The following is a 27497-nucleotide window of genomic DNA, read 5'->3' on the forward strand; positions in this document are numbered from 1 at the left end:
ATTCCACTACAAGTAGTTCCAGTTCTGACAGCACTTCTGGGAGAGTCAGGGTAAAACACTGTGAGCTGTGTTTTATAAAAGTCCAACCCTACTTCAGTCAATGTGAATTACATTTACCTGGAACTCCTTTTTTCTTTTAAACCCATTTTTACACTCACAAATGTACGATGTGTCTGATTCTGTTTCTCTAAATCCTCTCTCGTCCCTCTAGGCTTTTATTAGTTTCTGAAGTCCCTGGAGATCTCCTTCAGTGCCAGCTCCAACTTGCAGCATCCAGGACCAGCCCTGGCCCCCTCCCCACACTTTGCTGCTATCTTCTCTGCACCCCACTGAAACCGCGGAACACAAATACAGTTACAGCAGAGGGGAAACAGCGTATCCAAAAGAAACTCATTCTGAAGACTTCATAGAGTGTCCTTGAGGATTTTTCAGTGAAAAGATATCATATCAACAAAGTCCTGTAAGTATGGCTCTGACAAAAACCTTGTTAAAAATGCAATCTGTTAAAATAGGCTGTTGCTGATATTAGAAATTTCACAATAATTATGTCAAAAAGCTGTAACAAAAAAATGTATACATTAAACAAATGAGCCAAGCTTTCAACACTTATCATCAACTCCACCGTAAAATATTGCACATGATATCCTGTCTTTTCCTTTTTTTTTTTTTTGCAGTACGCGGGCCTCTCACTGCTGTGGCCTCTCCCGCTGCGGAGCACAGGCTCCGGACGTGCAGGCTCAGTGGCCATGGCTCACGGGCCTAGCCACTCCGCAGCATGTGGGATCTTCCCGGACCGGGGCACGAACCTGTGTCCCCTGCATCGGCAGGTGGACTCTCAACCACTGCGCCACCAGGGAAGCCCCTGTCTTTTCCTTTTGTCTGTACAGGAGCAAAACAGAAAAAACAAAAACAAAACAAAAAACCCAACCACGTCTGTTCAGACATTAGCGTAAGTCTAACTTGAAAGTGAGACGCCTGAAGCACGTACTCGCTCTAGTTCAACGCGATGCTCAAACAGTATGAACCTTGGTACTGAAGGGCACGACGGGAGGAATATCAGTCTCAATCACAAATCCTTGTGATCGTGGGGGACTGGTCTGGCAGGTATAAGACAGGTGGGGAGCCCACACTACTTGAAGGACTGCGGAAATGCGCATCAAAGGAGCTAGGTGTAATCCCAGCTTCACCTTTCAAAAAATCATCTTCTTCATCTTCCACCACCTCCTGCACAAAGAACAGAGATTATCAACAAGATATCAAGTGGCAGTTTGAAATGCTTTCAAGAATCCCTTTCCTCAGGAATGTGCTACTTCTGGAAAGACAAAGGTGAAGGAAAAGAATCTTAATTTCGAACGCTTCCCAATGCACACTTCTTTATTATGAACCATCCGCACAACTGCTCATCACACGTTGTGTTTGTTTAAAGTCTGATTTTTTGTTTTTGAACAGATTTTAAGCTCAATGAGGGCAGGTAACATAATATGTCATTCTTGCTCAATCTAACATAATGTGAATGAATGAATGAATGACCATCCTCCTCAAACGCAAAATTTAAAGAAAGAATAAAACTAAAAAGAGCTTTCCAATGATTACTTATAAAAAAGAAGACAGGCACATTAAAGCTGACTTTTAATACAGAAATGAATGCGCCACAAAGAAACAAATGGTGACACTTTTTATTATTGGATTCTAGTTTTCTCCTTTGGCAATAGCTGCCTCAGCTCCATGGCCACGCACTGGAGGACATGCTGCAGACCCGCATCTTCACCACCTATTCATGAAAACCTACAAAATTAATGTTAACTTCTGGGAACATTTCAACAGTAAGCAGATCTGAGACTGTTACTTGGTGGTAACGATCAAGTGGTAGAGATCTAAATGTGTTAAGCCGACTTTTAATTACCATTCACTTCCCAAAGTCAGCATGTGAAGTGTCTGGTTTGAACAATTCATTAAAAAACAAACACTATTCTCGTAAGAACACAACCTGGGCTTGGAATTCTGTAAAGGCAGAATGAACAAATGTATTTTTAAAGTGTAACATTGCTATTAACTATTTGACTGTGCTCTGTAACCACATAGGAGATTCCCAGAAAGTATGTTGAATCATAAATTTACCTTTTTAATGGGTTTCTTAAACTCCTGAAGCTCTTCTGCACTCATGTCTTCCCATACCTGATAAAGAGGATCAATGAATTTCTTTGACCTGTCAAGAAGATCAGGTTTCAAAATCAAATTAAATACTACAGCAAAGGTCACCACATATTTAACTCTTTTCTCACAAGACCCATTACCCAAAATGAAGAAGTAAAAACTATCGCTCAAATAATAATGGTGTCCAAAAATATCCTATGTAGGTTCTGTAACTAACGGGGCTCCTTCTTTGTAAGAGTTCATCCACTCACGTAGATGGAGTATTACACTTACTGTTTCTCAACTTTTCATTTTCAAGTGAAATTACTTCTCAACTTTGCAAAGATTAACGGTGAATTATAATATGTCCAAATGAAGGTGAAATTATATTATTCTGGAAATTCCTTTTTAATATTCCTATAGTCATTTACTAAAAATAAATCTGGGTAAAAAGACCAATCTGGTTTCAGTCAACCAAGACTTGGGGGACCAGATAATCCCAAATCATTGTGTTGTTAGTTAACAAACTGTCATAAGCAGAAATCCTGCTTCCTTATATATATATACATTTGAAGTTAAGACTGGCCTGGGGGTTTTCCAGAACTCCCCATCCAGATAAATCACTTGGCATTTGCTTATCCTGTGCAACAGTATGGGATGTGGTCTCTAGAAGAAGGAACAAGTCATTTGGCAGAAATTTATGAGCCAAGAAAAGGCAGCATCCTCCCTATCCAGGTACCTCTATCCCCAGCCTCTTGTATTTTTAAACCAACAGGTTTCAAGAAAAACAAAAACCTCTTGGTGTCAATCTGGGCTCCTACTGAGGGAGAGACCTGCAAGCCCTCGTGTGCCACGACCCTCAGCAGCCTTGAACAGGCTTCTCCACACTGGGCCTGGAAAACACGCAAGGAGACCACGAGACCCTATCAACGACCAGAAGGGTCACTCACCACAAAGAAACCCCAAATCCCGATCCTGGTAAAGGCACATACACACCGCATTTAAATTCACCATCGAAAGGTCGACTGTCTAAGTGTACCTACCTCTTCAGTACACAAGGATCGAAGGGGAAGAAAGTGTCAAGTGGGTTCGTGCAGGTTTGCACTGAGTCCCCCCCAGCAGTGTTTCTGATAACTGGCAGCATCTGGCGGTTGTTCCTCTCAATGAGGGTGTAGCAGAAAACAAGCTGGTATTTGCTGTGGAGTAATACCAACACAGACAGAGGCATTAATGTGCTGGAATTACTCTGCATGGACACGCCCGTTCATGTGTGACAACTACCCCGACTACATAGATTTTATTGAACATAACAACTACAAGAAAAAAAATAACATAAAGTAGAAAGTAATGCTTTTGGGGTACAGTCCTCTGGGCCTACTATTTACAAGTTAGCTAAGGAGAAAGAATATGTGCTATCACTTTAAGAATATGAGAGTGGGCTTACATTACTAATTAGGCACAACTCACTAAAAATTAATGCATTCACGGTAATTCTTTTAGTTTACAGAATTATGTAGCTGTATTTACTTATTTTTTACTGTTTGTAAGAATTAGTGGGTTGGTGAAAAAGGGATTCAGGATTCACTGAGAGGGGATATGGGTTGTTGGTAGAGAAACTTGGCTGTTGAAGATATTAAGGAGGGTACTAAGGGAGAGCCATGGGGTTTACTGAATCACGACCTCAGAAAGTGGTAAAGAAAAGAAAAGCCATAGTGAGTGAAAACAGTTAAGTGGACAGAAAAACTTGCGATAAAAACCAATAGGACCAGGACTTCCCTGGTGGTGCAGTGGTTAAGAATCCACCTACCAATGCAGGGGACATGGGTTCGAGCCCTGGTCCGGGAAGACCCCACATGCCGCGGAGCAACTAAGCCGGTGAGCCACAACTACTGAGCCCATGCGCCTAGAGCCCATGCTCCGCAACAGGAGAAGCCACTGCAATGACGAGCCCTTGCACTGCAGCGAAGAGTAGCCCCCGCTTGCCGCAACTAGAGAAAGCCCATGCGCAGCAACGAAGACCCAGCATAGCCAAAAATTAATTAATTAATTAATTAAAAAAAACAACAACAACAAAGCCCAACAGGACCATATGTTGTCAAACTCCCCGGTGGTTATGACTTAGGAACTTCAAAAATCACTCACTGGGCGACTTCTTTGCGAGGAAGATTTAGCTCACCTTTGCCAACGCTCCCCCTCCCACCCTCCCTCCCACGGTACTCATTCAGGTATCTGTTCTCAGGCTCTTAGGTCACTACTGCTATTTTAAGCACCATATGTTCATTTCTGTTCCATTAGCCAAGGATCACATTTGACTCTTGGTGTTAAATGGCCAAACCACACTGGAGTACTTCGCAATATTCGGTAAAAGTGAAGATGTGCACCTCCTACAACCCAGCAACTGCACTTCTGGGTGACAGGAAGTATGTGCCTGTGTACCAGGACACACACACAACCATGCACCCACACTGAAAAAGGAAGACAGCTTAAATCCCAACAAAGAATCGATGTTTTAAAATTATGAGAACATTACGCAGCAGTCGAAATCAAAATACAGCTATTTGAGTCAATACAGCAGAAGCAGTAGCTACAGAATGATACATAAATTCCTTGACACAGACCTTTATTTCGACCTCTTGCTCTCAGCCTCACGTCCTACTCCTAACGTCCATGCTAATTCCAAACCCCAGATCTAGAGCCTCTCTGGCCAGTCTGCTCCTCAACTGCAGCCCTCTACTCCCACCCCATGAATATTCTACGGGCAGCTGCCTCTGCTTTGCTCCATCCATCCTACTCTTCCAGCTGCTTTCTATCTTCCCGCGATGTGCTGGAAACGTCCACCCACTGGACACTGTTGCTTATTGGTTTCTTATCTTAATTCTTTACTACCATTTTTGAGATCTGAGGGAGAGAGAATACCTTGAACTAGATGGCCAGCAAAGGAAAAATAAGCCTGCTGAATGAGAGCAACAAGATGTCTAAAGGGGACTGAGGGATGCAGAAATTATTCTTATCTTCTAATAGCTCAATCTGTTAAAGATTTTAAGCTATGATCCTGCCCTCAATATCAGGATAAGATACCCAAGGTCTCCAATTCACTTTCTACGTGAAGCAAAATAATTCAGTGAATGCTTACGAAGGAGCCGGCCTGCCGGCATTCAAACCTTAGCTCTGCCACAGTCTAGCCATGAGTCCACACAAGTCATTCAATCTCTCTGTGCCCCCCTTCTTGCCATTTATAAATAGGGTTTAATAATACAGTCATAGGATTGTGTGAGGATTAAGTGAGTTCTATGCAGAGTGCTTATCAGACCTGTGCTGGGCACACAATAAATGCTACGCACATCAGCTGTAGCCACAAGGCCCTCAATGAACCAATTTCCTATTGTTGGATGTTTATCTCATGTCCAGTCTATTTTTATTACCATTATGAGAGTCACTCTAATAAACATCTGTGGTTTGTACCTCTCAGCTTGCTAGCTGCCTTACTTATTTCAAAGTGCCTAAGCTTCTGCTGAATTATCGTCCTCAGATTAAAAAGTAGTAGCAATTTCCAGTGCAACCAAAGTATAAAAACAACACCTTCAATGCAGTGCTTTCCACAAGTACTGGGTTACTGGTTTTTAAATGTTTTTTGCTATTAATTTTGTTAAATAATTCCATAGAAATTTAATGAAATTTTATAATACTAACATAAATTCACTAAGAAATAACTTCCACAAATAGAGCATAAATAACTTACTTTGTGATTGCAGCAAAAAAGTTAACTACCGAGGGCAGGCAAATCTTCAGAGGATTTAGCTGACTCATCACTATCCGTTCAAAATTTAGACTTTGAAGGTACCTCAAACCTTTGATTAAAAAACAAAAGATTTTTTTAAAAGATACAAACACAATATAGTCTAAGCAGCACTTATTATTTTATACAGTAAAAAAAACAAATTTAAAAGAGGTATTTGCACAAATGCTTTATAGGTCCATGTAGACAGTCACGCAGTGTAGAGCCCAAAGAATATCACTAGGCTCAACCATATGTATTTATGACCAAACCAACTTTTCTAAAGAAAAGAGTTTATTCTTTTAAAGAGTCAGGAAGTAAACATACATTTCCAGTGGGCAACCTTACATGACAATTTGGAACTCAGATATAAGCAACCTCAGCACATGCTGAGCGTATAGCGGGAAACAAAGACTGTGATGATTTCTGCTAACAATCATGGAATCATTAAAAAGCTGAGACAACACAGTGATTCTCCATTCCTTAGAGGTAATGATTATACAATATGGAATTTCTCCTTCTTGAATTCCATATGTACACACACACACACACACACACACACACAATCTGTCAATGCGACAGCCAACAAAACCAAGAGAGACTTACATGTCTTAAGTTATCAGTAAAGTTGAGCATGTTTTTCAAGTGTGCATTAGTTCTTTGTATTTCAGGGTTTTGTTTGTTTTGTTTACAAAAAACTATGGAGGTAGAAGGAAAAATTAGGTAGATACTACTGTCTTGGAACCGATAAATATACTTCTCTCCTATGTTAAAAATAAAGACACCACACTTATTCTAAGAGGCAAGCAAACCAACTTGTGCCTAAGTGTCTTTTGTTAGGAGATTCTTTGATGTATATTTTGATAAAAATTACTAAAAATGGCATAAGGTAATGGCTTACAAGAAATAGGTCCTCTTTTTTTTTAATATCTTTCTTGGAGTATAATTGCTTTACAATGGTGTGTTAGTTTCTGCTTTATAACAAAGTGAATCAGTTATACATATGTTCCCATATAAAGTAGGTCCTCTTTAACCAAGACGCTTACCATTTATTTATACAAAAAAAAGCAGTGATTTTACTTATCTTGTGATAAAACTTTGTCCTACTAGAGTTCATACAACTATTTTTAAGCCCCACATCTTTTTAGAAGTGGGGCTTAAAAGGAAATTCCAGTTCATATCCATCAACCCCACATCACTGACCTTCCTTCAGGTTTCCACTTAAAAGCTGCCTGTGTCTAAAAACAAAAGTGTAGAACACAGCTTGGCAGGCTGAATAAAATGGTCCGTGGAGAGCAACGTCACAAAATGCCTTCGTTCCTGAATCCTGGTTATTAAGGTATACATGCAGCCACTTAACCAAAAGATCGAGGCATGATTTTACAGTACTAGAGAAAAGAAAAATTCAAGTCAACTTCACTTGCTTCATAAAAAACTAGAATGACATAAGAACACACAATTGCCTCTCCTTACAAACTAAGAAAAGTCTGTCCATTGTCTTCTGTATCTATCACCCATGGGCACAGAGGAGAAGCAAAGAAAGGAAGGAAAATGGTAGGCAGGTGGAAAGACAGCCTTCCGGTTACAAGCTCAAGCACGTGGACCTCCTAGGAACAACAGGCAGGCCCCTAAGAATGCCTGAAGTCCCAAGAGCTAGAGAACAGTTTCTCCTCATCAACTCAGAAGGGCTTCTCCGATGGCCTCCCAGCCCTCTTGGGGGAATATGGCCAAAGAGCAGGGCATGTTTACCCACATCTTACAAGAGAAAGACAGTCCAGTTGACCTCACCATTCCCTAAGGGGTTCTGATGAAATCCCATGGTCAACAATTTAGGACAGAACAGCCAGATAGCTTTTAGCTATCAGGAAAGGGTTTTTAAATAGCATCCTTGTCCAAAGGTATCTTCATGGATAACTAGAAGAAACAGGCCCAGAGCTGGCCTCCTAAATAGATTTATTACCTTTAAAAGGATATTTTTCTTCAGCTTTAACAGATACAATTGATTCGGAATGCAAATGAAAAATGACAAACCTATAAAAAGAATCAAAACAGTATACAACACTGTACACCATCCATGAAGACAAATGGATCTTCATATTCAAGTGCAACCATACAGAACAGATTACAAAAGCTTTTCATGTGAGGTTTTACATTTTGAAAAGGAGACATTTTATTCTGAAATTGCCTCTCAGAAATATAAACTTCTTGAATAGAGTGGGAGAACAGATTTTTTCACTGTTTTTCACTGACAAACCAAAAAAATAAGGCAGATATTTCTCTGACTTGAGACAATACTATACTTTTTAAAGGATGATATGAAAAGCACTTAGAAAATTAGGTTACTTACATAAGAGGAACAAATTTAGCTCTTGCCAAAAAGCTTCCAATATAATTTGCAGCAGCTTGCCTGATGATAGCAGGATTATTTGGATCCTGCAATTTTTTCCACAGATGTTCCAAAAATGCTTCTGCAAATCCCTATAAAAAGAGAAGGTGTTGGTCTCATCTTTTTTTAACACTTAAGATATTCTGGTGATCAGAATCCTAAGATTTTTAACTCACCAATATGGTAAAGTTCTAGTATCTCAGTTATACTGCTAGATAAATAATGAATACGTTATTATGGTTCTTATTTTTAAAACATCTTGAGATAATACTATTAAAAACAAAAGGTGTTCCACAGCATTAAATAATTCAATGGATCCCAAAACTAGCTGAGCATCAAAATCAACCCTATAGGGGCTTCCCTGGTGGAGCAGGAGTTAAGAATCCACCTGCCAATGCAGGGGACACAGGTTCGAGCCCTGGTCCAAGAAGATCCCACATGCCACAGAGCAACTAAGCCTGTACGCCACAACTACTGAGCCTGAGCTCTAGAGCTCGCGAGTTACAACTACTGAGCCTGTGTGCCACAACTACTGAAACCTGCACGCCTAGAGCCTGTACTCTGCAACAAGAGAAGCCATCGCAATCAGAAGCCCATGCACCGCAACAAAGAGTAGCCCCCGCTCACTGCAACTAGAGAAGGCCCATGCCCAGCAACCAAGACCCAACACAGCCAAAAAAAAAAAATCAAGCCTACAGTTTCAGGGCTTTGGAACCCTACAAATTTGTGACAGGGCTTTGGGATCCACCAAAACTCTGTTGGCTCTGTTAGGAAATTCTCTGGTGGTCCAGTAGTTAGGATTCGGTGCTATCACTGCCAGGGCCCAGGTTCTATCCCTGGTCAGGGAGCTAAGATCCCAAAAGCTAAGTGGCGCAGCCAAAAAAAACACAAATAAATAAAGCTATGTAAATGATTCTGATATTTAGCCATAATTGGAAACCAATGATTAACCACGCTCACATGGGAACCCCTTCTGCAGTACCTTTCAGGCTGCACATATCAAACTTAACCAGAAATAGAGACTAAAGTATAGTCGGTGGGACTTCCCAAGTGGTCCAGTGGGTAAGACCCTGAACTCCCAATGCAGGCGGCCCGAGTTTGATCCCTGGTCAGGGAACCAGATCCCACACACACGCCCCAAATATGAGACCACATGCCGCAACTAAAGGATCCTGCATGCTGCACCGAAGACCTGGTGCAGCCAAAATAAATAAATAAATATTTTAAAATAAATAAATATAGTTGGCATTTGACTAATTATGCTAATTGTAGGGAAAAAAAAGACCAATTTGCTTCTTTTCAACAAAGGATGCAACCTCCAACTTCTCCCAAATAGCTCTTTTCAAAAGCCACTAACACATGCTTTGGGGCAGATTGAGTTTAACCTTTCTATCCATGACCAATACTCTCCTGGACTATTCTAGGAAGCTACAAAATAGTTGCAAAGAAGAGTCCTGTGTTCTTTTGTTTTGCTTTGTTCTCAAAATAGAAAAACAAAGTCTAAAGTTTTTAAATCCTAGATTAAAAATTTAGTTTGGGCTAGTTAAGATCAACTGAAAGAGAATAAAGAAAATAAACAGTTAAATATCCCTTACGAGATTTTAATAAAAGCTTGAATTAAAGGGAAGGGCACCACCTAGTGGACCAAATGCAGGATGACATTTTCAGAGCACTCAGCTTAAGCTGACAGGCAGCAGCAATGCCCTCTGCTCTTTCCACGGGTTGAAAAAGGGCTTGTTATTTCATCAGGGGCACTAAGTAAAATGAGCTCAAGACAAAGAAATACCTCATGGTCTCTATTCCACACCTCCCTCCACCCCCCACTTTTTAAGGGGAAATTCTGGGAAAGAAGAAAATAAGCTACAATAATGTGAATGACATACTCACCAATTTAAAGCTACAGAGGTAAAACATGAAAAACTGCACATGGCAAGAGGCATGGGTGGGCAACAGGAGTTTGTCAAAGATGGTTATGAGATCTCGATATAAATCCTTTGTTTTGTTGTTATCAAGCTTACCTACGAAGAAAATTTGGCATTTCAGTTTTATAAAGACATTATTTTCAAGCTACCAGTTTCATTTACCAAATTTGTAAAAAGCAAACACCACCATTAAGACATACATCATCTATTAAGCTACGGGGGGTGGGGGGGTGGGGGGAATGCCATCTTTATTTTGTACAGAGTTCCCTTTTTAATTACAATAACCCAGCACTAGCAAGGAAGCAGGCTCTCATCTCATACACACTACTGTGATGCCACACATTGTAAAACTGCCACACATTGTAAAACTGCAGAAGCCCTCTGATCCAGTAATTCTACTGCTAGAAACTTATCACAAGTAAATAATTGACAATATATACACAAGGATGTTCATTATACTGTTATTTATAATGGCAAAAAAAGCAGGGGGAGAAAAAAAATAAGAAACCAGTTAAATCCATATAACTATTTTAGAAGAACAGTGAATGGTACGAGAAAATGTTCACAAGAGGTGAAAAGGGAAGATTATAAAATACTACATATAGTGTGATCCCCAAATTCACTGAGAAAAACACATATACCCATACAAACAGAAAAGAAAAAAAAAATGCTAATAACGGTTCTCCAAATAGTAAGAATGTGGCTGTATAAACTTTGTAAATCCTTTCCTGTATTCTCCAAATTTTCTCTAATCAATATGTATTATTTTTATAACAGCAAAAAAGTTAGAGTAGTAACATATTAATTCAGATTCAAGTCCTAATAATAGGACTGAATGGCAGTCCTATTATCAGGCAAAGCCTCTAGACTAAAAATTCTGTAAGGGCAAGAAGCATATCAATTTGTTCACTACAGTACCAACACCTGGCAAAACCAAAGTACCTAGACTCTCTAAATTCAATACGGAACACCAAGTACCATGTATCAACGTCTACTATACCATTTCTTAAATGTCTTGAACTTGAGGTCTGCCTAAAACTGTCCAAACTCCATATATAAGCTTTCAATACAGTAATCGGTGAAAATATCATCAAGGGCTCTGAAGACAAACATAACTAAGCCTGAATCCCAGTCCCACTATTCTCAAGCTATGTCATGTTGGCAAGTAACAACCTCTCTAAACCTTCTCTTCCTCATACTCAAAACAGTGATTTTTTGACAGGATTTCTATCAGTACTAAAGTATGAAAAATACCCAGCACAGTGCATTGTAGGTGTTCAACAAAGCAGCGGTTACTGTGACTACTACAGGTTGTTACCATCTACATAGCAGACATCCTTAATGTAGGACAAAAGTAAAGACAGCAGGATGTCCAGGCGTTCAGCTACAGGATGGACCATCTGATCAAGCATTCCTGGATCGGCCTTTGTTTCACGGTCAGTTTCTTCATCTTCGTCCTTTGAAAGTAAAGTAAAAACTAACATGAAATGCCTCAGTAAAAGTAGTTTAGTGAGAAAATTCTGAGGTAATCGTTTCCTTTAAAAGATAAAAGAAAATGCACAAAGACCTTTCCAGGCAGGGGCTCTCAACCAGAGGTGTGTCAGAACCACCCGTGGAATTCAAAATGAAAGCACAGATTCAGCCTCTTATTCTCATTTAGACACCCATTTACAGTGTGGCCATGCAAACATCACAGATTTCCCCCAGCTCCTGGCACCCACTGTTGGTGCCAGGTTTCCTTTCCCAGGACAGGGTGCCCATCCCTGAGCTGCTATGAGTATTGGCTGCTGACAGCTCACAGCTGACCCCCTTCTCCAGAGAAATGCCTTTGCTGCTCCCATTCCTTCCCCATCAGAACTGACTGACATGAGGTCACAGGAGGCCATCTCTCTGGTCTCAAAGTAGGACTAACTCTATCCTGCAACTCACGCTCCAGAGCTTCTGCAGGGGATCAGGCTGGAGCTGCTTTCCAACTGAGACCGAACTCTCACTTAGTTCCTTCCCCTGCCTTTTCCAGCTTCCTCACACCCTTTGTCCCAAGGGCACCTGAATCCCCATCTCAGGCTTTCCTCCCGGTGAACCCAACTGAAGACACTGCCCCAGGTAGAGAAGCACTGCATTAAGGTATACAGTTTGTAAAACACAGAAGTTACATTGGTATGCTTTTCCATTTATCACTCTTTCACAAACAATATGTGGTTTACAAAGAACAAACAGAAGAATAAAAATGAAACATACTTCACAAAACCCAAATTCAAAGCCTTGGAAATAAGCTCTACTAGTCAATAAGGAACAAAAAAGCAAACTACTCATTTAAAAAATCATTTTCAAGTTTGCTGAACTACTGTTTTAATTCAAAGCCTTGAAAAAGGTGAGAAGCCATTAGCTGTTTCTTCCCACCCCCTGGGACTGTGAACTGCGTATGTCTGATTTCATTAATAAATGCTGACCATATTAAAGAGCCCTTCTGTGGCATCTGTTCCACTACTAGTCTGAGTTGCTGTTTCCTCAGCATCTTCAATATCCTGCCGGGATGCATTCACCTACATTACAACAAAGAAAAAAAAAAAGAATAAAAGCACTTAAAATATAACTACATTATTCAGGGACTTGAAATTCATCTGATACACATGCTTTAAAGATGTCCATATTAGCACCCTATATAGCACTGTAACTCAATAAATAATCACAATGCAAACCTATAAATGGGTCTGGGTCATGGAGAAATTTACAAGATTATAAATTAAGCTCCCTGTACTACATATGTACATAAAATTAATATGAACTGTGCTATGTTGGTCTAAAACAGATAGCTTCAACAGACTCAACGTTTGTCCAACTCTAACTATGCACAAGACACACGCATGGTGTATAAGAAGCATATCATCAATCAACTGAGGAGAAAATTATTAAATGCAATCAATTTGAATTAATGAATATTTACTTGGCTATATAACCCTTCAGATATCTTGTTTAACATACCACTCAAATCATGCCTTTTCAACTGTCTATAAATGACCTTCTTCCTAAGTATACTCTAAAATGTTCCATAAGCATATATTTATGCAGTTGACCAGAGAGGTTTAACTCCAAGTGAGCAATGTGCCAGCCCACCCAACCTCCAGCCCTTCCTAGACCTCCTACAGAATCAATGTTCTTCCCATCAACTCCTATTTCCTTAGTCCACAAACCTCAAGTCTCCCCAACCCTGAAATATGTCTCTCACCCCGCCTCATCCCCCCTTTACACCACAAACTCTCACCAGGTCTCTAGCAGCCCCACTTCCTAACCATCCATGCTCTCTCCAGCAATAGACTACAACCTAAACACCAAACCCAAGGACTTTGCTTTTCTCATCCTCCTTAAAAAGCTCAGCAATAGGGGACTTCCCTGGTGGTCCAATGGTAAAGAATCCGCCTTCCAATGCAGGGGACGTGGGTTCGATCCCTGGTCAGGGAACTAAGATCTCACATGCCACGGGGCAACTGAGCCTGGGCACCACAGCTAGAGAACCTGCATTCTGCAAACTACAGAGCCCACGCACTCTGGAACTGTGCGCCACAACTATATAGAGAACACCCGTACATCCCTAGAGAGAGAAAACCCGCACACCACAACTAGAGAGAAGTCCATGCGTCGCAACAAAAGATACCGCATGCCACAACAAAGATCCCGCATGCTGCCAACTAAGACGCGACGTAGGCAAAAATAAATAAATAAATAATGATAAATAAATAAATAAAATATTTTTTAAAAAGTCTCATGCTGCCTACTAAAGCCTTCCTCCCTCCAGATCCTCCCTGGGTATCCAGACTCTTGATTTTCCTCTCATTTCCGATCTCACTTCCTCTCTCCTGTTGGCCTCATTCTCAGTCCCCTACCTGCAGCTAAAACTGCTTGGTGAATATTCTCCATCTAGCTCCCCACCTGCACCTCAATCCATACAAAATGGAACTCATCATCCTGCAACTTCCTCCTAACGTTTCTTATTACTGTTACCGCAACACCAAACTTTCATTCCACAGGGAGCTACCTTTGAAGGGTTCCTTTCCCTTACCTTCTACTCCCCTACTTCCAATACAGTCTCAAGGACCTTTCCTCGCCATGTCACCAGAATCCATCACTTTCTCATTCTCACTGCAGCTTATTGCAAGCCTCTTTAAAAAAAGTATAAAGAATCCCCAAATAACTTCCTTAGGTATGCATTTCCAACCTCTTCTGACTACATCAGGTTTTCTAGCTCATAACGCATGTGTTCCATTCACAGCATTTACCACACTGTACTTTTCCATTTACGTGACTATTTAATTAATGCCTTGTTCCCCAACCATGAGAAATGGGACTGTCTATAAACATCAGCACATCAATGCTCATAGAAATGTTCAAGAAATGTTCAAAGAAATGAATCAAAGGTGGAACTGTGGATTTTTTTCCATTGTTGCTACTACTGTTTCAAATATTATGATAATAACAAATACTATAACACTATTTAATAAATAAAAATCAAAGAGAAAAACAGATTACCCAATACTTACGTCCAACTTGAGCAGCTTTTCAATAACAAGCTCCAGAATTTCATGTCTCAAGGTCGGAAAATACACACTAATCCTTAGTAAGTTATGAACATAACACTCCTAAAACATAAAAAGATGAACATTTCAACAGAGAATAAATGTTTCATAATTATGCAAGCAAAACTACACAATCTTTAGTTTCAACTATTCAAATAGAAAAGACTATCAAGCAACATAGAAACAACACTGTTTATATACACAATACTAGTATAATTTAATTACCCCCAGTAAATTAAGTTTGTGATTTGTATACTTCTACAGTGTTTTTAAAGCAGGTTTGTTGAGATATAATTCATATAAAATTCACCTATTTATAAAGTGTACAATTCAATAGTTTTTAGTATATTCACAGAGTTGTGTAACCATCACCATAATCAATTTTAGAACATTTTCATCACCCTAAAAAAAAAACCTTGTATCTTCTAATAATGTACCTCCTCTCAGCCCTAGGTAACCACTGGTCTACTTTCTTTCTCTATGAATTTGCCTAGTATAGACATTCCATATAAGTGGAATCTTACAACATGTGGTGTTTTAGCATAATGTTTTCAAGGTCCATTCATGTTGTAGCAAGTAAACTACTCTTTTTTTATTGCTGAATAATATTCCAATGTATAGACATAGCACATTCTGTTTATTCATAAGCTGCTAAACATTTGGTTTCCATATTTTAGCTACTATGAATAATGCTGCCTTGAACATTCATGTAAAAGTTTTCAGGTGGACATATATTTTTACTTCTCTTGGGTATATACTTAGCAGCGGAAATGCTAGGTCATATGGCAATTCTACATTTAACCTTTTGAGGAACTGTAAGACTGTTTTCCAAAGTAGCTGCACCATTTACCATTTTACATTCCCACCAGCAGGGTAGGGGGGTTCTGGTTTCTCCACATCCTTGCCAACATGTGCTATTATCTATCTTTTTGAGTACAGCCATCCTAGTTGGTAAGAAACAATATCTCATGGTTTTGACTTGCATTTCCCTCATGGCTAATGATGTTGTTTCTCATGTGCTCATTAGCCATTTGTATGACTATTTTGGAGAAACACCTATTCAGACCCTTTGTCCATTTTTAAATTGGGTTATATGACTTTTCATTATTGAGTCAGTAAGAGTTATTTATATACTCTAGATACAAGGCCTTTATCTGATACACGATTTGCAAGTATTTCCCCATTTTAAGTCGTCTTTTCATTTTCTTAAAGGTGTCCTATGAAGCACAACAGTTTTTAATTTTGATGAAATCCAATTTAACTACTTCTACGGCTGCTTGTGGTATATCTAGAAATGGTTGTCTAATCCAAGGTCACAAATATTTTCTTCTATTTTCTAAGAGTTTTATCCACTTTGAGTTCAGTTTTGTATATGGTGTAATAAGTCCTATTTCATTCTTTGCATGTGAACATACTCTTGTCCCAGAACCAACTGTTGAAAAGACTGTTCTTTTCCCCACTGTCCTGTACAACAAGTTTTTATACATTAATCTTATATTCTGTGACTATACTGAACTCATTTATTACTTCTACTGTTTTTGTGGATTCCTTAGGATTTTTCTATATGTAAGATAATGTCATCTGCAAATAGAGATAGTTTTACTTCTTCCTTTCCAATCTGGATACCTTTTTCTTTTTGTTGCTTAACTCACCTGGCTAGAACCTCTAGAATAATACTGACCAGAAATGGCAAAAATGGACATCCTTGTTTTGTTCCTTATCTTAGGGGAAAGGCTTCAGTCTTTCACTATTGAGTATAAAGTTAGCTGTGAATTTTTCATAGATGCCTTTTATCAGGTTGATAAAGTTCCCTTCTATTTTTGTCGTAAAAGGGTTTTGGTGTTTTTCCATCCATTGAGATGACCATGTGGTATTTATCATTTATTCTGATACAGTATACTAATTGGTTTTGAGGTATTAAATCAACCTTGCATTCCTAGGATAAATTTCATTTGATAATGGTGCATAATTCCTTTCATATGTTGTTAGGTTCAATTTTCTAGTATTTTGTTGAGAATTTTTGCAACTATATTCATAAGAGATACAGAATTTGTAATACTCCACTTGAAGCATACCATCACAAATAGCAGCAAAAGTTATTAACTCCTTATTTAATACCTGTAATACATTATTTAGGAAAAAATAATCTATGCTTAAAAGGGAACCACTATTGAAAGTTAGGCAGATGATCTAAATATTACACAAAAAACTTAAGACTTCATCTATAGAAGGCTCTGCCTTCATGTTTAAATAAAGCATGTTTATAATTGGTATTAAATGAACTATTATCTTCTAGTAATTCCCATCTGTGTAAGCATTAAGCTTATTTAGATATTTCTGAAATGGACTCTGCCTTTGACTTGCACGTAGGAATAAGAGAAAAGGCACTGAGAACCCTCAGTCAGTCGCTTGCTAAGAAAGGAATCTGAGTCAAATTCTTAGCCTTGAGTTTAAAATTCAGCAGACAAAACAACTTTTAAGAAAAAGACCTAAACTCAGCTAAAACTACATAACAAAAAACTACATACTTTTCCATTAGTTTCCCCCATGAAAAGATTTCTTACCAATGTTCTCTCTGATTTTCGAACAAACGGAAATTTTTCCACCAGTATCGGCATAAGAAACCATGGTGTTCTGTTTTAAAAAGAAAAAACATGCAACCAATCCATGTTAACTGGACTTTCTTGGAAGGCTAACATTTCCATTCTAAGAGCAAATATAGATACAGGAGGCAAACAGTAACTCCTACTTCAAGCAATTGGAACTGAAAATAAATGCATGGCTTCAGAGAAAATCGGTAACAACTTGGGGAAAAATAAGCTTCTATTAAGTTTGATATCAACAGCAAATTAAAGGGGGGATCCTTTTTTCCACAAAAGTTTAATGAAGAGCTTCAGTTTAAAATCACTGCACATATATATTATTTTAAAAAGGAGAAAAAATTATCAACTTGGACTTTTTAAAGCTAGCTTATTTGCTAAACTTACTGGGGGAATTTGAAGTTCACCCCTCCAAAAGAAACCTACACACCTTAAAAGATTTTCTTAGAACTAATTTTTATTCATATGGCATGGCACAAACGCAGGGGCTTCTCACTGAAAAGTTTTGGATATCGTGTCTGTTGAAGATAAAAGCAAAATTCTAACCACCATAAAAAGCTGGAGGGGAGAATTTGCATACAAGTTTTGAAAAATAGTTAAAGACAATGAATAGAGAACTGAAATGCTATTTTTTGTAGAATGTGATCTGATATCAACAGGATACAAAATATATGCAGCATATAACTTCAGTTTTGATGCTATGAACATTTTACAATTTTCTACTAACCAATCATAATTTTCTTGAGACTTAAACACCACAATTCAAAATAAGTAAACAAAGTATACTCACGATGGGACATATCTTGCTATTATTTGTAAGGCTCTGTGACATGTGTCAAAATTTGCAGGAAGATCTACAAGGTGAAAAGGGAGAGTATGGGCATGAAGATAAAACTGAAAACTGAACAATTATCTACCTAAGTCTAAAAATGCCTGCTAACCAAAACTGAATCATGTGTCAGCAAAATAATAATTTCAAGAGTTTTCTCCATGACCAACTATCAACGAAGACTATAAATAATGCCATTAAGGGCAACTGATTGCACATTAACATTAAATATAACAAAACGACTCCATCTAAGGTTGCCTTTTGTTGCAGTCTACATATTAGATTAAGTCCTGGAGGTGCCAGGATACTTTAGCATTCAGCATGCATTCACTAAGACACAGGAGGCAATTTTGGCTTTAATCCTCTTTATACTTACTATCATCTTCGTCATCAGAATCTGAAACATCTATGTCACCTTCCTTAGTGACCACTCTGGCTTTTGAAGAAAAAAGGAAATATGTTATTCTTCTAATATTGATCTAAACAATCAACAGCTACATAAAAAAGCGATTTTTCCATTGTCCAAACTTAATACAATAAAATTTACAATGGGGGCAGGAGGTTTAAGTAGCTAAAAATCCCTGAGTTCCAAGACTTCGTCAGAAGCTCACTAAAGCAAATTACAATCCATAAAAATCATAGCAACAAATGAATCTAGATACTTCCACAGAGGTCATTATAGGGGACAGACATGTACCAGAACTGCTGCCAATAAGCATCCTGGAATCTTCCATGGTGGCATAATCTCCAAAATATAGTGGGAAGGTAACTTTTTAATAGAGATATTTAAAAAAATAAAAATAAAAACAAGCAAAGAGCAGCCACTTACGAGGTACAAAATGAGAAGCAATCATGCTGAGACATGGTCTAAGGAAGACAGTCTGTGCTGATACAAGATTACCAAGGAAAGCTAAATACTCCTCCACCACTGTCTGACTTCTATTTAACCACCGCAACCTCTAGAGGTGGGAGAGAAAGAAAGACAAAAGGAACATTTTACTGATAAAATATATACTATTTTCGAAGTACTGAATTACATATAATAGTTGATGAAATAAATGGCGAACTTACCAACAGAATATTAATAAGCTGCTCAAAGTCTTTTGTCAAGTAAATGATGGAGGAACGGAATTCCAGCAGCCAGTTAATGATCTGGTCATCCTTAAGTTAAACAAAAGTACGTTCAAAATCACAAATTCTCTCAAATAACAGAGAAATGATAGCTATCTGGCATTGATCATCTATCAACAATATTTAGGGACTTTCCTGGTTGTCCAGTAGTTAAGACTTTACCTTACGATGCAGGGCGTGTGGGTTCGGGTTCGATCCCTAGTCAGGGAGCTAAGATCCCACATTGCTCGTGGCCAAAAAACCAAAACATGAAACAGAAGCAACATTGTAACAAATTCAATAAAGACTTAAAGAAAAAACCGTCCACATCAAAAAAAAAAGAAAATTTAAATTGAGGGAAAAAAAATGTCACAAACTTGGACTTAAGCCAAAGTTGGGGTGAAAACTTCTTAGTTTGTATCAAAATGGAAAAAGATGTTACAATAAATTTTTCTTTTTTTTAAAGTAATATAATAACTGATATACAGGAAAAAGAATCAAATGCAATACTTAATTCTAATCACTTTTGTTTGCCCTAGAAAAGTGAGAACACCTCAAATGCTGACACCTGGGACTTCTTTAAACTAAAGAATTGTAACAGATTTAAATATTCTAAGACCACAAGGACCAACAAGTACCTCTACTTCCTCTATACTCATGCTGACCTGCAAGCATGTTGACAACATTCATCTAAGCTGATTAACTAGACTCATCAATAAATGTAACTTTTTCTTAACCCAACCTTCAAATGGGTTTAAACGAATTAAAATGTGTTCTATATAAATGATGGTTCCACTACTCCATTAAATATTTTTCAGACAATAAAATTACTATTCATAATACTTTTAGTGACATGGGAAAACCTAAATAGCAATACAAAAAAGCCATGTAGAGAATAAGATATCAGTTATATTTAATAAAGATACTGTTTGTATTCATGCATATATACAGCATACACAAGAAAAAAATTAAAGCCCCTAATTTTGGGGAATTCCATGGTGGTCCAGTGGCTTTCACTGCTGAGGGTGCGGATTCAATCCCTGGGTGGGGAACTAAGACTCTGCAAGCTGGGCAGCACAGCCAAAAAAGAAAAAAAAAAAGGCCCTAATTTTTTAAAGAAAATGGTTAATGCTGACTAAGACTCAGTAGGGGAAAGAGACATATGGTGTTGTACCTTTAGCAACAGACTACAAACAGACAGTGTTGAACCTGCAGTGATAAACTATTAGCAGACAGGGCTGGACCTACAGCAACAGACTACTTATAGGGAGTGTCATTTAGTGAGAACACACCATGTGCCAGGCACGGTGCTCAACACCGTACGTATATACCTTTTCCGAATCCTAACAATGCTGCAAATGGATTACTGTTATTCCCATTTTACAGCTGAGGCAACTGAGCCTAAGAAAGATTAATAAGCAATTTGCCCAACCAAACCAGTAAAAAACTAGGTTCAAACCTGACCGCCTACAGGAATAAAGACACAGACGTAGAGAATGGACTTGAGGACACAGGGAGGGGGAAAGGGTAAGCTGGGACGAAGTGAGAGAGTGGCATGGACATATATACACTATCAAATATAAAACAGATAGCTAGTGGGAAGCAGCCGTATAGCACAAGGAGATCAGTTCAGTGCTTTGTGATCACCTAGAGAGGTGGGATAGGGAGGATGGGAGGGAGACGCAAGAGGGAGGAGATATGGGGATGTATGTATATGTATAGATGATTCACTTTGTTATAAAGCAGAAACTAACACACCATTGTAAAGCAATTATACTCCAATAGGATGTTTAAAAAAAAAAAAACCTGTCCGCCTAGATCAACGTTCTGCCCACTTTCCCACAATGCCTTGCCCCACATGAAGAAGCTCCCCACGTTTCCCCCACCGGTTCACCAGTGAGTGCTTCCTATGCATTATCTATGTGACAAACCTCAATGACACTGACTATTTACTGATGAACCCTAAGTAACCTGGTAATAAAATAAAGTAAGTCGCAACTCATTTGCACTACAGTAACTTCATAATGTCCACAGTCATTAAGGATAACAAGGCCTGAAACAGAGAAGACAAGCTAAGTTACACATAAATAAAAATAAGTTGGCTCTATCCTGTCACTTTTCCACTAAAACAAGTACAACAAAATTATAAGGACAACATTTAAACTGCTCCACTTTTTAAAGTAAACCAGTCAGAGACTTTGGTGCTTTAGTACTGAACTATTATTAGAAACAAATTATTTTAACACTCCTCTGAACTAATGTGGACACAAATGATGTGATTCTTGGTCTGTCAAAATCCCAAGGAGATGCGCTGATATAAAATACAGCCAAACACAAAGAATGTGGTTCTTCGTACCTGTGGAAGAATGCACAGGTCTTTAAAGAAAGCTCTAAAGAAGTGATGCTTCCATTGTCTTTAAACAGAGTGAGTATTCTTGGGGGCTCTATACTTTACAGAGGTAAAAGCATGTCTTCAGAAAACCAAAAGTAGTTCAGTATGGCTGGACTATATCGTGAGCAAGCAAGCCAACAGATAAATCTGGGGAGCAAAGAGGGGCCAGACAAATCAGTGAAGTCCTTGTAAGCCAAATTTACAATTAGAAAGATCTGCTGGCAGTGTAGGGTATGGACTGAATGAACAACCATGTGCTTAGACAGAACCTGAGAAAGTTCGTTGGTGAAGATGATATTGCAGTTGGATCTCAAAGAGTAGGAGTTTTATAATTACAGTAATAATAATAATAAACACTAATATAAGACTAACTACGTGCAAGGCATTATTCTAAGACTTTAACATATATTAACTCGTTTAATCCTTACAACCACTCCATGAGATAGGTACTACCACTGGTTCCCATTTTATAGCTGGGGATACTGAGGCACTGAAATGCAGTAACTTGCCCTCAGTCACAAAGCCAGTAAGGGAGGGAGGCTATGTAACCAGAGCCCATGCTCAAATAGGTAGCAAACAAAGTAGATACAGAGGACCTCTTACAGCCAGAAAAAAAAAGGCACATGCAAAGCCCTCAAGATGAACAGAAATGGCAAATTTAAGAAATAAAGTATCTAGTGGGACTGAACTCTGAAAATTTGTTGCAGACCATGCTAAGAAGCTGGTCCTTTATTCTTCAGTGGGCATGAAGAAGGGCAATGACATGTTTAGAATGTGCTTTAGAGATGACTTAGGCTGAGACAAAGGTAAGCAATAAATCATTTAAGCACATAAAGAAAGCTGCAGACGTGGGTTTGGGAGAGAGAGAATGCTAAGTTCAGGGCACTTGTAACACCTGTGGGCTGGCAGTTAAGACATCTGTACAGCATTGTAATTCAACTATACTTCGATAAAAAATAAATTAAATTAAATAAAAATTTTAAGATTTAAAAAAAAAAGAAAGAAACAGGTCTGGAGCCCACAAGAGCAATCTGAGCTATAGATGCAAATCTGGAAGTTATAAGGACACAGATAAATTTCAAAGCCATGAGGGCATAAGGAAAACACACAGGACGAATCTGTAAAGTGAGGAAAGGGTTAAGATTGGAAATCCAATCAATGCCAAATTTAAGAACCTGTCAAGAAAATGATTAGAGATAAGTGATAAGAAGAGAGGAAGATCAAAGAAACCGAAGGAAAGGGGTTTTTTGTTTTGTTTTTTCATTTTATTTTATTTTTTGGCCACGCCACGCAGCATGCGGGATCTCAGTTCCCCAACCAGGGATCAAACCTGCACCCTCTGCAGTGGAAGTGCTAAGTCTTAACCACTGGACCGCCAGGGAAGTCTTGAAGGAAAGGTTTTAAGAAATGGGTAGTCAACTGTATAAACTGCTACAAGGAATTACTATGGGGCTTTAAAAAAAAAAATAAAGAAGTCCACTGAAATCAACACATAAGAAATCACTGGTAACTTCTGTCATAGTAAATACAGCAGTGGACTTAACAGTGGATTTAAACATGCATGAGAAATGAGAAAATGCAGACTGTCAACAGGAACAACAACTAACAATTACAAAGTCCTCTGAGTCAGAGGCTGTTCTAAATGCTTCTTGTATATTAACTCATTGGATCCTCTTAAAACAGCTACATTTAAAGTACTTCTCTCATTTCTCTGGTTTTACAAGGAGGAAAACAGAGGCAAAGAGGTTAAACAACATGCCCAGTATCACACACTGGGAAACAATGGAGTTGGGATTTTAATGCCAGGCAATTTAACTACCACTGCCCACAGTAATAGACTATTCTTTCCAAAACTGGGCAATAAAGGAAGAAAAGGGAAATAACATGTACTGAGTTGTTACTACATGACAGGTATATACCTTGAACCATTTCCAAAAACACTGAAAGAGTAGTAGTTTGAAAGACAAGTCATTTTCTGTTGTTTCTTTGTTTTGTTGTTTTAGAACTGGAGAAATATGAGAGTTGCATGCAGCATAGAAGAAAGGTTCTAAAAAGGAAAAATTAAAGCAGGGTTTCTCAACCTCAGGACTACAGGCATTTGGGGCCAGATCATTCATTGCTGTGAAGGGCTGCCACGTGTATTGTAGGATGTTTAGCAGCATCCCTATCATCCACTCACTAGATGCCAGTAGCACTCTTCCCTTCTCCCAGTTGTGGCAATCAAAAATGTCTCCATGGGCTTCCCTGGTGGCGCAGTGGTTGAGAGTCCACCTGCCGATGCAGGGGACGCGGGTTCATGCCCCGGTCCGGGAGGATCCCACGTGCCGCGGAGCGGCTGGGCCCGTGGGCCATGGCTGCTGGGCCTGCGCGTCCGGAGCCTGTGCTCCACAACGGGAGAGGCCACAACAGTGAGAGGCCTGTGTACCGCAAAAAAAAAAAAAAAAAAAAAGTCTCCAGTTCATCACCAAATTACCTCAGAGGCAAAAGTGCCCCTGGTTGAGAACCATTAAAGAAGGATCATAGAGCAAGCTCTAGAGAATGGAATAGGACCAAAAGTGCGAACCAATGTCTCTACAAAGTGGCAACAACTTTGCTAATAATCAAACACAAAATTAATTACCTTTATCTCTGGATCTGACAGCTGGTTCTTCAACAACTCAAAGTCATTTGTTTCCCCCTTAACAAGAAGGGGGGAAAAAAAAATGAATTTTTCCTTGCTTGGGTTTCCAGTTAAAGACCAACAGCAGGATTTTTAACTTTTACAAAAAGAACATTGTAACATACACATATCAGTTGCGGATTATAAAATCCTGACTACGAAAATTTTAAAACTCATGTTAGTGTAGCTAGGGGGCTTGGAAGTAAGAAAATGACAACAGGCCATTCATATTTAGCTATACTTGTGTACTGACATTTGAATATGATAGTCAATATCCATGATACTATCCAATCATATATATGGATATAAATGCAGGTTACATATAAAAATAGACAGTAATGCATATTTTCCCACCATTGCTGAGATACAGCAGAATCACTTCTAAACACACAAAAACAAAGCCAAAAAAAAAAAATCCCCAATAACAGAGCTGGTTTATTGTCCCAAAGCAATGCTTTGGTAATTCCTTAAGAAATAAAATGCGGGACTTCCCTGGTGGCGCAGTGGTTAGGCATCCGCCTGCCGATGCAGGGGACACAGGTTCAATCCCTGGTCTGGGAAGATCCCACATGCAGAGGAGCAACTAAGCCACAACATAGTTGTGCGCCACAACTACTGAGCCTGCACTCTAGAGCCTGCGAGCCACAACTACTGAGCCCACGTGCCACAACTACTGAAGCTCGCGCACCTAGAGCCGTGCTCTGCAACGAGAAGCCACCACAATGAGAAGCCCACATACTGCAATGAAGAATAGCCCCCGCTCGCTGCAACTAGAGAAAACCCATGCACAGCAACAAAGACCCGACACAGTCAAAAATAAATAAATAAAATAAATAAATTTATTTAAAAAAAAAGAAATAAAATGCTTTGATCTAATGGTTTTTTATTCTACTACTTGCTGAAGATTTTAAAAGACACTAGGTAAATAAAGCGCTTGAAGATGTGAAACCTCAGTAAAGGGGTTACTACTCTAATTCTGAACTGACAGCACCGTGCTGTTGTTAAATTTATTTGATTTCAATATTGATATCTAAAATCCATTTTATTTATCTACTGGTTTTTAGTATAACAGCTATAATTGTATTCTGACTAGCAAAATTCAAACCTCAATATATCAATTATATTTCAATAAAGCTGGGAAAAACCCCCACCAACCTCACATTATCACCTCTTACCTTTCTGTACTTCAGCAACACTTCTGTCACAGTTCCACCAAACCGAACAGTTTTTCTTGGGGGAGAATTGAAGAAATCATTTTCTAGTGCAAGCATATCTGAAAGCCTATAGAACCAAGATTATCAAGCCATTAAGTGCATGACAGGGAAAAATAAAAGCTATAACAGCCAATACTTATTGAACCAACATCATTCAGTGGGACTTCTGCTAAAGCCTCCTAATTGACCTCCCTCCTTCCACTTGAGTCCCCCAGCAATCCACTCTTCATTCAGTGATCTAATGATCTTTCAAAAACTTAAGACAGATCATGCTACTCTACTCTCTTGCTTAAATTCTCTAGAGGTTTCCTACTCTTTATCGTCTTCAAGGTCCTACATTAATCTGGCCCCTGCCTACCTCTCTGACCTCACCTCTAACCACTCACCGTACTGCAGCCAGGGTCCTTTCTGTTCTTCAAACCTGCCAAGCAGATTCCCATTTTACTTATTATTCCCTCTGTCAGAAACACTCTCCAGATGTGTACATGGTTGGACACTTGTCTTCATTCAAGTTGAAGCTCAAATGTCAGAGACCTTCCCCATTGGAAATCCAAAGTACCCATCCTCTCCCTCTCCCCTACCATCACACTGTTTTATTTCTTCACAGCAGTTACCGCTATCTGAAATCATTGTTTACTTATCTACTGTCTTTCCCTCCTTAGACTGAAGGTCTGTTGAGACCAGAGACACTGTCTCTTTTGATATACTGTCCCCCATGCCTAACGCCAAAAGTAGGCACTTAAAAAATATATATTATACGGGCTTCCCTGGTGGCGCAGTGGTTGAGAGTCCGCCTGCTGATGCAGGGGACACGGGTTCGTGCCCTGGTCGGGGAAGATCCCACATACCGCGGAGCGGCTGGGCCCGTGAGCCATGGCCGCTGAGCCTGCGCGTCCGGAGCCTGTGCTCCGCGGCGGGAGAGGCCACGGCGGCGAGAGGCCCGCGTACCGGAAAAAAACAAACAAAAAAACCTATATATATATATATATATATATATATATAAAATAAATGATATTATGCCAAGTGTTCCGCAAAGTTTGCTTCTTTTAAACAGAGCAGATTAGTGAAAAAACATAGCATCCTGCTAAGGACTCTCAAAGTTAAACCCCGAAGTGTTTTACGGGCGTTAGGGGCTTTAAAAGCTGAGCTAGATATAAACACTGTTAAACAAACGTATGTCAAAACAAATTTTAAAAAACAAACAAGCAAAACGTAAGACGCAATTTTCCGTCAGTGGCAGCATTTGGCTAATAACCCAAATAGCCCAGGGACCTCTTTCCAAAGCTAGTCGAAGAAGCAGGAGGGAAGAGTAAAGGAACAGAATGCAGTACCCAGGCCTGGGATGCTATAAAGGAACCAGTGGGGAGAAAGGAGGGACTATGGAACAGCGAATAGGTTCATTTTTCCATCCCCTCTCCCATTTTTATTACCCATCTAAGGGGCATGGACTCACTCTTGAGGACATGAAGTGACCCTCTTCCCTCTGCTCCCACCCCACTCCGTTAGCTCTGTCCCAGACCCTTCAGCTCCCTAATCCCGGTCCTGGGCTTTGGTCCCAGACGCGCAGAAGGAAGCGTCCTTGGTTCTTACCCGGTCCTCGACGCGCCCAGCGTCTTGACTGCAGCTGCCGAAGCGGCGGCATCTCCGGGCAACCGCGTGTGAAGCAACGGTGCCGCCATCTGATCGGACACGCGACGACTACACCTTACGCCGGAAGTCGTGCTCCTTCTAGGACCGCCTCCATCCCGGAAAACGAGTGTGCGAGCGACGGCCTTCAGCCAATCAGGAACCCCACGTGGGGAGAGCTGAGTGACCTCGGCGGGCTAGAGTGCCGCCAAGGCGGTCTCTTCGGCCCCCTGCATCAGGCCCCTCCTTCCGCTTGGAGGACTTTCTCCGCCCAGCGAGG

At 39.5% G+C, this 27497-nt stretch overlaps 1 protein-coding gene across 1 annotated transcript; it reads right to left on the minus strand.

The window, feature by feature from the left end:
* Window positions 1-1062: 1062 nt before the first annotated feature.
* RRN3 (RRN3 homolog, RNA polymerase I transcription factor) lies at window positions 1063-27270 on the minus strand. Its single transcript, XM_065892239.1, has 18 exons — window positions 27182-27270; window positions 25553-25658; window positions 24339-24395; window positions 19288-19377; window positions 19046-19175; window positions 18593-18652; window positions 18178-18241; window positions 17352-17421; window positions 14752-14850; window positions 12667-12759; window positions 11535-11673; window positions 10182-10312; window positions 8256-8386; window positions 7112-7296; window positions 5873-5981; window positions 3177-3329; window positions 2119-2206; window positions 1063-1224 (listed from the first exon to the last, which is right to left on the minus strand). The coding sequence occupies exons 1-18, from the start codon at window positions 27268-27270 to the stop codon at window positions 1063-1065; spliced, it is 1956 nt and encodes a 651-aa protein (XP_065748311.1).
* Between the last annotated feature and the right edge of the window lie 227 nt (window positions 27271-27497).

Source organism: Phocoena phocoena, chromosome 15, assembly GCF_963924675.1.
Source record: "Phocoena phocoena chromosome 15, mPhoPho1.1, whole genome shotgun sequence".
NCBI classification, from domain to species: domain Eukaryota; kingdom Metazoa; phylum Chordata; class Mammalia; order Artiodactyla; family Phocoenidae; genus Phocoena; species Phocoena phocoena.